General features: G+C 38.7%; 2 protein-coding genes across 3 annotated transcripts; both read left to right on the top strand.

The window, feature by feature from the left end:
- Positions 1–756: 756 nt before the first annotated feature.
- rh50 (Rh50-like protein) lies at positions 757–2,483 on the top strand. Its single transcript, XM_084720849.1, has one exon. The coding sequence runs from the start codon at positions 801–803 to the stop codon at positions 2,226–2,228; it is 1,428 nt and encodes a 475-aa protein (XP_084576975.1). The 5' UTR covers positions 757–800; the 3' UTR covers positions 2,229–2,483.
- Positions 2,484–3,932: 1,449 nt separating this feature from the next.
- Positions 3,933–12,857, top strand: rbm39b (RNA binding motif protein 39b). 2 transcript variants are annotated; one of them, XM_084720852.1, is made up of 15 exons: positions 3,933–4,156; positions 5,372–5,429; positions 6,999–7,048; positions 7,147–7,362; positions 7,738–7,791; positions 8,291–8,408; positions 8,496–8,654; positions 9,395–9,532; positions 9,629–9,694; positions 9,774–9,978; positions 10,671–10,757; positions 10,840–10,936; positions 11,931–12,036; positions 12,133–12,211; positions 12,313–12,857. In XM_084720852.1, exons 2-15 carry the CDS (start codon positions 5,379–5,381, stop codon positions 12,411–12,413), a joined length of 1,527 nt encoding a protein of 508 aa, XP_084576978.1. In that variant the 5' UTR covers positions 3,933–4,156; positions 5,372–5,378; the 3' UTR covers positions 12,414–12,857. The 2 variants fall into 2 exon arrangements, with proteins under 2 accessions (XP_084576978.1, XP_084576979.1); XM_084720853.1 differs by having other exon boundaries at positions 8,496–8,648.
- The last annotated feature ends 656 nt before the right edge of the window (positions 12,858–13,513 follow it).

The following is a 13,513-nucleotide window of genomic DNA, read 5'->3' on the forward strand; positions in this document are numbered from 1 at the left end:
CAGCAATTCCCCCCTTATATAATAAAGAAGAAACCAAACTTTTTGGAAGATGGTAGAAGATACTGAAGTCAGACAAGACGACCCCCTCATAACCAGCAGAAAAATCACTTATGTTTAGTCTAGACTTTGCTTAGAGATGAGAGCATTTCCACATGAAAGTGAGGTTTCATAAATAAATTATATGTTGTTTTTTGCGTCAGACTTAATATTGTAAGTCTGTTTTATAAATAAGGCCTCATATATAAGCATGAGACCTGGACTGATGATTTGCACCGTAGCCAGGAGCAAACCTTTTTGATACTGAAAATTGAAATTGGTTGCTGAATTGAAGAAAGATAACCTCTTAATTCTGCAGCTGTTTTCAAGAAGGCACATAAACATTAAAATCTTTACAATCATAAAATGAATTGCTGGGTATCTTATCTGCACTGTTTCTGTCCTTCTCAATACTCTGATTTGTAGTCAGAAAGATCATATCAAATCCTTAAGATTCAATATATTTGTCACATACATATTTGTATGAGTACAACAGCAGTGAAATGAGATTGCACCAACTCAGATAACTGTGTAAATATCAAACATAAGAGGAAATAAAGGAATACTGATTCCGCAACTGATTTAAGAAGACAAAGAAATTTTATAAATGTAGTGTTTTATTCTCACCTTAACCTACATTTTGAAACATGCTTCAGTCAAAGCGATTATTCTGGACAAGGTGCCTTTGACCCCTTCTTATCTACACGATGATAACGCACCCTGCAAAAAGAAATGACTGTCATTTGCTCCACAGAGCTGCCAGGATGAAGACACAGTCGACTAGCCTCCGAGTGAGGTTACCTGCATTTGTGTTTGTCACAGAAGTGATTTTTGTTGCCTTGTATGCTGCTTTTGTCACCTACGATGAGCATGCAGACGCCAGATTTCAGACCAACAGGACTAACCCCATGGACAATGCAGTGTACAGGGACTACCCTTTCTTTACTGACATACAGGTCATGATTTTCCTCGGCTTTGGGTGCCTGCTGGCATTTTTTCGACTCTATGGCTTTGGGGGGATGGTTTTTAACTTCCTCACTGCTACTTTTGCAATTCAGTGGGCCACTCTGGTGCAAGGCTACTTCCAGTTTAGCCATGACGGTAAGATCCACCTCGGGGTGATCAACCTCATAAATGCAGAGTTCGCCTGCGCTGTGGTGTTGATATCTTTCGGGGCAGTGCTTGGAAAGACGAGCCCCCTGCAGTTGCTGGTCATGGCTCTGCTGGAAGTTCCCGTGTTTGCAGTCACAGAGTGGGCCGTGCTCAAGTATCTGAAAATCAATGATGCAGGAGGATCTATTCTCATTCACATTTTTGCATGTTATTTTGGCTTGGGGGTCACTTTTGTGCTATACAGGCCGAGCCTCAACGAAGGCCACGCAAAGGAGACCACCAGCTACCAGTCGGACATCCTCTCAGTGATGGGGACCTTGTTCCTCTGGGTGTTTTGGCCGTCCTTCAACTCAGCATTGACCCTGAAAGGAGATGACCAGCACAGAGCCATCCTCCACACCTTCATCGGCCTCAGCGCCTCCACGCTCACAGCCTTCGCACTCTCAGCCATGCTGAACAAAAACGGTAAGCTCTCCATGGCCGATGTTCAGAATGTGACCTTGGCTGGAGGCGTGACAGTCGGGGCATCTGTGGATATGATGATATCGCCTGCAGCCGCATATGTTCTGGGTATGATGGGCTGCACCGCATGTATGCTGGGCTACAAGTACTTGAGTCCCTTCCTGGCACGGCGTCTCAGGATACAGGACCAGTGTGGAATACACAATCTGCACGGTCTTACAGGACTTATATCCTGTGCCGCGGGGATATGTGCTATCCTGATGGCTACTGAGGAGGTTTACGGCCCCAGTTTGTATGAGATCTTTACCCACAGAGCACCAGTGGAAGGAGATCCTAAACTGGAGGAGCTCCAGATGTTGATCCCTGGATTACAGCCAGGTTTGGGGAGGACTGCCCGGGAACAGGCGCTCTTCCAGGTCGCAGCCGTGTTCTCCACAATAGGAGTGTCAGCGCTGGGGGGCGTCCTCACAGGCTTCGTCTTGAAGCTGCCGTTCCTCGCATCACCATCTGATGATTTGTGTTTCGATGACGAGCTGTTTTTTGATGTTCCCCCAGACTATGATGCACCTTCACTTAAACTCAATAACACGATTACAACAGAGGACTCTGCTGCCTGACCTGCAACAGCTAAGTGTGGTCAATGCATGTGACCACAGAATGTAAATAAACCTATAACTAGTAACAATAAATGTTTATGTTCATTACATTGTAAATAAGTTGAACTAGTGATCATTAAAAATAATGTTCAATACTGTCTGATACAAACAGTAATTGTGTTATTTATAGTTCTACATGCAAATATAATAATTAAATTTGAGCTGTCTAAGTCAGTTCACCAAGTTTCTAATGTGAAATAAACTTTTTAAACTGTGTGCGATGTCTTTTCTGGTAATTATGTTAATAATTCAAGCTGTGAAGAGGCTAAAATAAAGCTCACCATTTAAATTTGATGATATGCTCCTTGAGATGCACCATCTTGCTTTCAAAGAGGTCTTCAGACACAAAAAACATTGACAAACGATTGTTAGATAAAATAATATAAATGAAAAACAACAATAATAATTCAATGCAAGAACATACACCACACACATAACCTAAAAGCATTCAAATCTCTGTTACAAGAATCATCAACACAAAACCAATAACATTATTTCACAACAGTAAACAAATAAAAATTATTTGAACAGTACTGAGAAATTAAACCTATACTTACAAAATATTCAGTGAAAAAAAATACAGATGAAAACATAAGTAGTAATGAAAGATGAAGGCAAATATAAAAATATAGATATATATAAATAAATATATAAAAAAGAGAAGAGCAATAGGATCTTGTAAACAACGTGTTGTGAGGACCATTCATTCATCCACGTGGATGTCTGCGTAGTGTGGTGAGGTTTCTTTAACAATCACTAGATGGTGACACAGAGCTGTGAAACAAACTGACCTGACCGTGTTCTCGCGTGGAAAAACGCTCTTTAAAAGACCGCGGGTGTTTGTGCCCTCGGTTGTGTTTTGCAGGCGCATAAGATGGTGGCTGCTTTTCAACGTGACGCTTTGTGCAAATGGTTTTTAGCAGCTGTTCAACCACTGACCTGCAGAGGGCGCAAATGCCTAAATACCAGCTTTTGTATATTTCACCCAATCATGATGCTGTTAAAATAGTCATGTTGACTGGTATTTGTGTGTTTATAACAATAACTTACGTTTCTCAGGTAAACATACGAAATCAGGAAAATGTATGGGAAATATCAAAATTAAAAGTAGGCCCTCTCAATGCTGAAAAAATAGTTCCTGTGTATATAGTATATCAAATGATATACTACATATATATACTCATACACAGTACATTATTAGATTATTACTTGTGTGATAATGTTTAAGCAGCATCTCTTAGTTGGCTGAGGTGGAGCTATATGTTTTTAACATATTTAGTAATGTTCCAACCGATAAACTTTGTACGCACACATTTGCATATATGTATACATACATACATACACACGTATATATATAAATATGCAACATATTTCAAAGAAGTCGAGACAGGAACATATTTACCACTGTGTCACATCACCTTTAAATGTATTTGATACTTCGCTTGCGGGAGTGGAGTATGGATAGCCATTTAAGTCAATATTAAATAAATAAATAAATAAATAAATAAATAAATAATTAAGGCTATGAGATAAATAAATGGTAGAGAGCGAGACAGAAGACTTCAGTTTCGGGGAGAGAGCATGGAGCGGTGCGGTGGCTGTTATCTCCAGTAGGGGGCAGTGAAAGGCGACACCAAACATTGCCTCTGCCGTAAAATCTCAAAGCAGAGGAAGACGACGAAGAAGACGGAAGGCGAGCATTTTGATGCGAGGCCACGACCTGCAACGGAGAGTTGCTAACATTAAAAAAGGTTACATAACTTCGAAAATTGTGTTTTCGTCGTAGCGTTGGGTGATCTACCGAGAGGGAGACGTCGAGAGGAGTCTCTTCAACATCGCATTTTCCGTGATATTTTGACTTTGGCACACCATTTCACCTGTTTCATACGGTAACGTCAATGTTTGCTAATCAGAGCTAGCTCGCTGCCGCGGAAACGCTGTTCGCTAGCTGCTGGCCATATTGGCACTCTGTTCTTAAGCTAACTTACCGCTTGTTTTTGTAACGTAAACATGTTGTGGACTCTTGTTTTGGAGTTTAAATCAAATCCTATTGCACAGATTTACAATTTTATCGATCTTTACAAAATCAGTGTAGTCAAGTGCAGGGGTTTGTGTAACAATAATAAGGGTCATTGAACTGAGCTAACGTTAAAACGACGGAGACGTAACGTTAGCTTCCCGAGGTGGCTAGTTAGCGTTAGCTTCGTGTTGTATGCAACGCGTGTTTATCGTTTCACTTACTTCTGATGTTAAATGTATGTCGACCTTTGAGTTCTGTTGAATCTATAACGTTGGGATTGGCTTATTTTGTCAATTATGTTACGTTAAAGTCGATCGCATTCAAGGTTAAATTTTGTGATATTGAGGGAAATACTAAGGAAGTTGGGGTAAGATTTTACCTTGAATCACCACGTCTCGTGTTGCTGCTGTCTAATTTATTTTTAGCCAATCTCGATCTGGCTTTCATTCACCGGGTTTACACACCAAATTTATCAGTGTTTCATGTTATAACTTCCGAGTAATCATGCCAAATGAAGTCTTGGTTTCACCTATAAACTTGAGTGAAAGCTGTTTCACACATATCAATTTCAACTGGTGAAACTTTGTTAAGCTGCCTAAATCCTCAGCCAGTCCTCTTAAACTTTTGTTTGTATGCAATTACATGATAAGATCCAACGTGATTACTCACAGAAATAGTGGCTTGTACGTTTGTGAAAGAAGTTATTTAAACCAAGCCATCTGTCCAAATGTGTAATTAATGTTATAATTTTACCAGCCACAGAATAGACTAGTATCGTACCATTACAGTAACAAACAGAATAGGACAACATAATATAATATAAAATAGAGTAGAAATACGAAGTTGTGACAGTAAAGTCACTTCAAAACTTTGAAGCTATTCATGTTTTTTTTTCATAGCTTTTTGTTTTGTGAACAAGAATTTGATAAATATAAAGATTTATGGGAGGTTGTGTTTGGAAATTTGCATTTGTGAATGTGGAATATGGTGAAAATCTAAAATAGTGTTAGAAATTAGAAAAGATTATTTTGCTATTATTGCTGTATTGCATTTAAAATTAGTAATTGTTGTCTCCTTTTAACAGGATTATCATGGCTGATGATTTTGACGTAGAGGCCATGCTGGAGGCTCCATACAGAAAGGTGGGTTGCAGATTACAGAGACGAGGCCTGTTTATTTACACTGTTATGATTTACTCTTTGAGTCCTTTTTTATATTTGCTACTGTGACAAAGTTTACTTGAATGTTGTGTGGTGTGATTGAGTATTTAAACCGCAATACAGAATTATAAATAAATCCACATCTATCTCTCTTTATAGACTTCCCTAATGATATCTCACCTCTACTCCCATGAATTCATCTTTGATTCCACTGTGAACTGTGAAAAAAAGGAAGGTAGTTATTGTGCATATACTGATGTACTGTGGTTCACCTTAGGACTAAAAGAGATTCAACCTAGAACATCCAATCCGTATTCGGTAACAACAAGGTGAATGCCAATGGTTGATAAGCCCATCCTTACTTGTCCAGCAAAGGAGGCAGTATTCAGATTTGCAATCTTGATGTGCAGTCCTGTATAATCAGATTTATACCCCGGTTACACTCTGTCACTTTTAAGCAATTCAACTTTCACCCAAATTGCTCTGTAATAAGAATAACCATGTTTTAAATTGTTTAAAAAAATCTCCAGATTTCTAAGAGATACTGACTTGTTTGTATCAAACTACAGCTGTTCTAAATCAAAAAGTTTGACAACACTATGCTTTAAAATGTCACAGTTGTGGAGATTTATTGTGCAAATATATGAGCCATGTTGTGATTTTATGGCAAAAACACAGGTGAATAATTTTCTTGTGTGTGTAAATATGAATACTGCCTCTTTGCCTTAGAAAACTGTAATGTGACTCAGCATCTTGATTTTGCATGCTACACAATACCACAGATATTGACATATTACTAGAATAACTGTAAAATAGATACCTCTATCTAGCATCATTGTTTTATAAATTGAGTTTTCAGTAGTTAATAATTCTTTAAGTCAAAAGTTTGGAAATATTACTGATATATACAGTATATTATGCAAACTACAGATATTATAAATGTAACACGTGGCTGAATTTCTATATTTATTTCTTTTTTTTTTATTTATTCATTCATTTATTTTCTTGGGCGTCAATATTACTAAGAAGTGTGAATCCCTGTTTGCTTCAGGGCAAGATGTGTGACAGAGGTGGCATCGAGCTCTTACAGTCCAAGAACGAAAATGGGTGAAGATCACTGGACTGACACCAACCACACAGGATCTCTTTTAGTGGCTGTGGGCCATGCGTGGTCACATGATTAGGCACAAATAGTGGCAGTGGCATTGGTACGACTTATTAGAAGGGGGATGGTGGAGATGATCTGACTACTGTCAAAGCTTCCTGAACTCAGCTAATATGTTGGACACTCTTCCCTGTAACTTTGCTTTGTTGCATTAAGTACTGAGCAGCCTTGTTTAAAAAAAAAAAAAAGAAAAGAACATGAGGGGGATGGGAAGCTATTGGGGTGGTGGAAGGACACTGTCCAGACATGACAGTAGGAAGTTTGAAGTATTTTTATTAATTGAATATATTCTGCATTTTCTCTTGTCCCACCCCATCCCCTTTACCTTGACGACTTGAAATGTTTCATCTACGTCCTCATGATGTTCTTCTATCAACCTTGCTTAGGATGAGATCAAGTCCTCTCATGCAAATGGCCATGACGACCAGAGCAAGAAGTAAGCTATGAACTTAGCTTCATATCTCTGAAATACATCAAATTATTCATTTAAAATATGTTTATGTTGCACGATAATAGTGTTGTAACATATTTCAGGAAAAGGAGGAGTCGAAGCAGGAGTCGGAGCCCAGGCTCCAGGAAGAGAAGAAGCAGGAGCAGAGACAGGAAGAAGGGTAAGAAGAGGAGCAGAAGCCGCGAAAGAAAGCGTAGCCGCAGCAGAGACCGCCATCGTAGTGGCTCTCGAGAACGCCATCGCAGCGGCTCCCGAAGCAAGGAACGTTCTGGACGATACAAAGCCCGCAAGAGCCCCATGTATGTGACCATTTTTTGAACTCGATTGCATATACAGTCAGTCTTTATTCAGTGTCTATAGAAAGAGATCAGTATTTGATGACTGAGGTCATGTGGTGTTGTGTTGGCCTACATTATATTTAGAGTTGGTTCTCATTTTTATCCTCTCATTTCTTTTATATACGTGGGAGTGTGGGGGGGGGCAGATTATTAGAGAAGCACAAGTGTTACTAATAATAATAATGCTGGCTCTGTTTAAGTGTCCCAGTGGGCTGTGACAGCAGGGCTCAAAATTAGCAGCAGTCACCGGCCAAATGCTGGTAAAATATATAAGTGGCTGGTATATTTGCTTCACTCAACAGCCCCAAAACAACATTATTTCTCTTTCTGTTGTAGCCGGAAACGTTCCAAAAGTCGGAGCCCCTTCAAAAAAGAAAAGAGTCCCATCAGGTGAGATGCATATTCACATTACTACTTTTTAGGTATGACATGTCATAGCACCCCAGTTTAATTATTTTCTTCAAACAAATTGTTGACGTTTTAACAGAGCTTTAATAATGTGAAAATAGAAGAAAGACCTGGTGAAAGTTTATGGTGAAAGTCTAAAAACACAGACAATACTTGTACTTGTTAAAATAGAGCTGGGAAGCTCAGGAAGCAACATCACCCTGAAGAAATAACCATCTGAATAAAGGCTTTTAACTTTTTGCCTTGAACATTTTTCTTCTTCTTTCTTTGAACTTTTTGTGTTCCCTCCTTCATAACACTGAAGAGCACTCCAGACCTTTTCTTTAAGAGTGTTATTTTGTATAAGACATTTTGATGATGCCAGTGGGTTGTGCAACAAAAGCAAGCAATTAAGTATTTATAATTTCACCCATTATTTATTAAATTTCTTTGGTGTATCCAGAATCATTCTAACATTTTTTTTATGTTGTTTTTCTCTAAGGCAACCAATTGACAATCTAACACCAGAGGAGAGGGATGCCCGCACAGTTTTCTGTATGCAGCTCGCTGCCAGAATCAGAGCACGGGACCTGGAAGATTTCTTCTCAGCTGTTGGAAAAGTGAGTTAATTTTTCAAGTTATTGTTGGGTTTAATCCCGCAGGTCTGTGTGTAGGAATCTCTTAAACCATCTTGTTTCTTTCTGTAGGTGAGAGACGTGAGAATGATCTCGGACAGAAACTCCAGGAGATCGAAGGGCATTGCATACATCGAGTTTGTCGAGGCTTCTTCTGTACCGCTGGCAATTGGATTGACAGGCCAGAGGCTTTTAGGAGTGCCCATCATTGTTCAGGCCTCACAGGTTATGGTAACTTAATCTAAATATAAGCCCTCTTCGAACAGGACTAGTATTACCTGGAGAGCTGTAGTAATTTGTAGTAATTGTGGACGTCTGTAAACTTAATCCTGTCTCAATCTGCCATGTCAATATTTTGTGAAGGAAAAATTTCCACTGCAAAGAACCAATATTTCGCCAAACACAGAGGTCATGTGATTATATTAGTCCCGTGCAAATCAATATCTCAGTGATTTAAGTTTGTAACTTTTTGACCATCTATTTTCTGTTGTCAAGACAATTTACAGTATGAAATTTGATGTTGGTTAGCTACAAGTATGTATCGCATAAAGTGGGCAAAACAACTCTCAATTATATTATTATTCTGGCTGCCGAATAACAGACACTCCGCTCCTGAAATGTTCTTACACAGAGCCATACCATTGTATCCTGTGGTTAATGGCAGGAAATTCAATTAAAATACAGACTTCGCTTATCCTATGTGAATGCGCCGCACGAAACACAGATGGGGTAAATTCTAGATCACGAGGTTCCCTGGTAATACTAATACTGTGTGACTAGGGCTATAAACTGCAACTGGATTTCTATCTGATGTGAGTGAGACAGCTGTCAGGCACAGTCAGTAGTCTTGTTGATGACACATGGATTATTTGATGAAATGCTTGTATATATAGTATCACACACAGTCACTGGAACAAATGAAGTATTCTACTTTGTACTGTATTGACATGATGACACTGATGTGATCACAGGCGGAGAAAAACAGAGCTGCAGCTGCTGCCAATAACCTACAGAAGGGCAGTTCAGGTCCGATGCGACTGTACGTGGGCTCGCTGCATTTCAATATTACTGAAGAAATGCTGCGAGGGATCTTTGAGCCGTTTGGAAAGGTCAGGATCAAGTTTTGCAACTAACTTTTTTTTTTTTACTTTGTTTTTTAATAATGCATTCATTATAATCCTGTGTATTGTGTTTTGTTTCCAAAGATCGAAGGAATCCAGCTCATGATGGACAGTGAGACTGGACGATCCAAAGGATATGGCTTCATATCGGTAATTAAAGCACCTGAATTTCATCGACGGCACTGTTTTCAGCTTGTTTGACTCTAAATGCTGTCTGTTCTTTTGAAAGTTTGCAGATGCAGAATGCGCAAAAAAGGCCTTGGAGCAGCTGAATGGCTTTGAGCTGGCTGGACGTCCGATGAAGGTTGGGCACGTTACAGAGCGCTCAGACTCATCGACAGCCAGCTCGTTCCTGGACAACGATGAACTAGAGAGGACTGGCATCGACCTTGGTACCACAGGACGTCTGCAGCTCATGGCTCGACTAGCAGAAGGTTTGTTATAACCTGCATCATTTCGTCCCCTCTCACTTCACGTCTCAGGGGAATGTTATTTCAGACTTCTAAATCAGGAAGTCTGGTTTGACAGGTCTGGTTTCATAGGTTGTCACAGAGTGATAAGATGGACAGAACACTGGCTACTGGCTCAGTTTCTACCATGTCATCATTGAAGGTGTCATATTATTGTGACAGCGTGGGTCTCTGCAGAAGTCGCCCACAGGGTTCAATTTTAGCTCTTCATAAATATCGCTTGAATAAAAAAATGTTTCCTTTTTTTCATGGCTTTGTAACACAGTCATGTGCTGCAGTTGTGTAGATGTGACAGTGGGTCTTTGAGTTCACATGGCTGAAAATACCATGACCCTACCGCTTTCATTGTTTCTGCTCTTAAGATACATTTTAGTCACCAGATGAAAGTGATCATTTGTTTTACTCCTGCACCTTTATGGCTGAACATGACAAACTTTCCGTACTATGTGGCTAATTAGTAAATTCTGACAGACACCCTCACTTTTTCTACATGGTAAACAACACACTGACGATTCATTTTTTTCTCCACTTTTGACTGCTGTGACACAAAGGAAATTGATCTCATCTAACTGTGGCCTGTGTGGTAAATGTCACAATCCTTGTCAGTATCATTAGATTTAGTTTGTTAAATGAAGCCTCTCCCTCTTCCTCGACAGGAACTGGTCTGAAGATTCCTCCTGCTGCTCAACAGGCTCTACAGATGACAGGATCCATACCCTTCGGAAATATCGCTGCCCCAGCAGGTGAGTTTTTTTAAATGACAGAAAACATTTTGTGTGTTTATTTTTTATTTGAAAATTTGATGACAAATCATTCTTGTTTCAGCTGTTCCAACTCCAGCTCCCAGTCAAGCCCTGAACCTCCCATCACAGCCACTGGCCACACACTGCCTCCAGCTGTCCAACCTCTTCAACCCACAAGCGTAAGAACATTATCAGTTGTATATATTCACATTACAACAATACTTGCATTACCTTATGAACATTTAAAGAGTTTTTGGTCTCTGTGAATGTTCCTCCTGTCTGTACTGGCTGTGAAGAAATTCATAGTCATCTTTAAGCTGGATATACACTGTGCAATGAAAGATGACAAACATGAAAGAAACATGGCGATACATTTGGTTGTGGCTCAACTGGTCCTAAGGTTCAAAGACTGTTGTCACAGTTTTGCAGCCACATATGGTGTCAAATAAAATTCTGACAGTGCCAAAAATTTAGGATAATCGGCCCACGATGTGACTGCCACTAAGACATATGTCTCGTAACCCATTTAAAAATGATTTAAATGATGATATAAATTCTGCAAATTTAAAATTTGTCTCCAGTAAACTTTTCATAAAGCATTTAAAATTTGCATATTGTTTTACTGATGAGGATAAAAATGAAAGCCTATTAATTGCATCTAAATGCAGTTATCTTGTGTTGTTTATGAAGACTACTAAAATGTCTAATATCGTTTCCCTGATGAGCAAAAATTAAAACAATGGAAGGGCCCGTTTAACTCAGCCTAAATGCATTTTTCCCATTTGTAAAATATTTGATACATGTATGTTTTTAATAACACCTGTCAGTATAAGGTGATGTGGAAGTGGCATTAAAAAGGTTTATGCGCATAGTAAATCTCCCAGGACATTGTGAATAAAGTTGTGATATTGTCATTTTAGAGAAGTTTGAAAACACTGCACTACTCAGCTAATAGCAATCCACAAATATCCATACTTTTGACAACCTTAATAGACAGGAAAAACAGAGTGACCAGTAGCATTCAATGTACAAATAGGCAAGTTAGTATTTGTTTAAGACAGACTTCAAAATATGTGAATCCACTCTACAAATAGTTGTTTTGTTTCAGGAATACAAACAACCTCGAGCTTTTGAAGCCACAGAATTTTAAACATGACCAAACATGTTTTCCAGGGAAAACGATCCCAGCTGGGCCATCGAGATCCAGGATGATGTTATTGAGGAGTGCAACAAACATGGAGGAATTGTTCACATTTATGTTGACAAGAACTCAACTCAAGTAAGATTTATGGCTGTATAAGAAGCAAAGTCCACTTGTCCTTATTAGATCAAAGGGAAATATTAATAGTAATATTTTGTCTTCTTTCTCACACAGGGTAATGTGTACGTGAAGTGTCCCTCAATACCTGCAGCGATGGCAACTGTAAATGCACTTCATGGACGCTGGTTTGCAGGTATGTCCTGGTTGCCATTTGGTTTTTAATTCTGCACGTAATTGCAAAAACAAAATGTGGAAAAACCTTTGTGGGTTTTAACTTTGTTCTTCCCTTCCCAGGCAAAATGATAACGGCTGCCTACGTTCCTTTACCAACCTACCACAACCTTTTCCCAGATTCAGTAACGGCGAAGCAGCTTCTAATGCCGGCACGTCGATAGTTTGAGACATGCTTCAGAAGTCAGTGTAAATACATTTGTTTGCATTCATGAAAATGTCATTGAAAGACACATTGAAATTAGTTGGCCGTGTGTAATAAAAAGTTGCCTCAAGTTCATGTGTTCACCATTGAAGTTTAGGCAGTTTCTTTTCCTTGAGTTGCTTTTCAGATTTTGTGGGTTTGTGTTGTAAACTACCACTGAGAAGTAATCTGCAGGTATCTATTGGTCTGTATGTTTTTAAATATTACTGTCTTATCTGCTTGTTAAGTCAACAGTTTTAGATTTAAAATAAATTGCAAAGAGTTACAGAAATGTGTTGGGTTAATAGGCCTTAAATGCCAAAAGTATATCAATGTCAACAATAATCCTTTGTAACTTTTTACAGCCATAATTTCATTTTTTGTATGAAGGCTCCCAATAAACTTTGGCAAATTTGACAATTCAGTTTAGGTTTTTGTCTGCTTTTTGTGAGTTTGTCTTCCCAGGTTCTATATAAAAATACCATTGTGATTAAAGGGATAGTTGGGGTTGTATGACGTACTTATCCATAGTGACTGTTACCTACAGTAGATGGTGGATAAACTCCCAGTTTAGAGAAGCAGCTGGAGTATGAAGCTAAGCAATGTACCAGTGTCCCACTGCTTCTCTAAACTGGGGATGTGCTCACTGCCATCTTAAACTGAAATTCTCATTTTACAGCAGCAAGTCATCAGATACAGCATGTGGACAGTGAATATACAGGTAAAAATAGATAAATAAACCCCAACATTTCACAAAGTGAAAATAGTACATAGGACAAGAAAATCCTTGGTATACTTGATAAATATCTTAGAATATGGAAAATGTACACAAAATTTAATTATACTCAAATGTAATAATACAAGTATACCAAAATACTATGAATAGAAAGAATCAAAAAGGCAACATTTTAGGCATAAGACAATTGTATAATGAGGTAGGCGACATAGGTAGGTAGGTACATTTCTTGATTTTTATCAATGTATTGAATAAATAGTAGGAAAAATTTTTATTTGATATGATTTAGATCTATCACTAGGATGAAGCCTTTTAACTGAACATGGTGTTCTCATGTTTCTTCT

This window comes from Lutjanus erythropterus, chromosome 6, assembly GCF_056507025.1.
Source record: "Lutjanus erythropterus isolate fLutEry1 chromosome 6, fLutEry1.hap2, whole genome shotgun sequence".
In the NCBI taxonomy this organism is placed as follows: Eukaryota; Metazoa; Chordata; class Actinopteri; order Lutjaniformes; family Lutjanidae; genus Lutjanus; species Lutjanus erythropterus.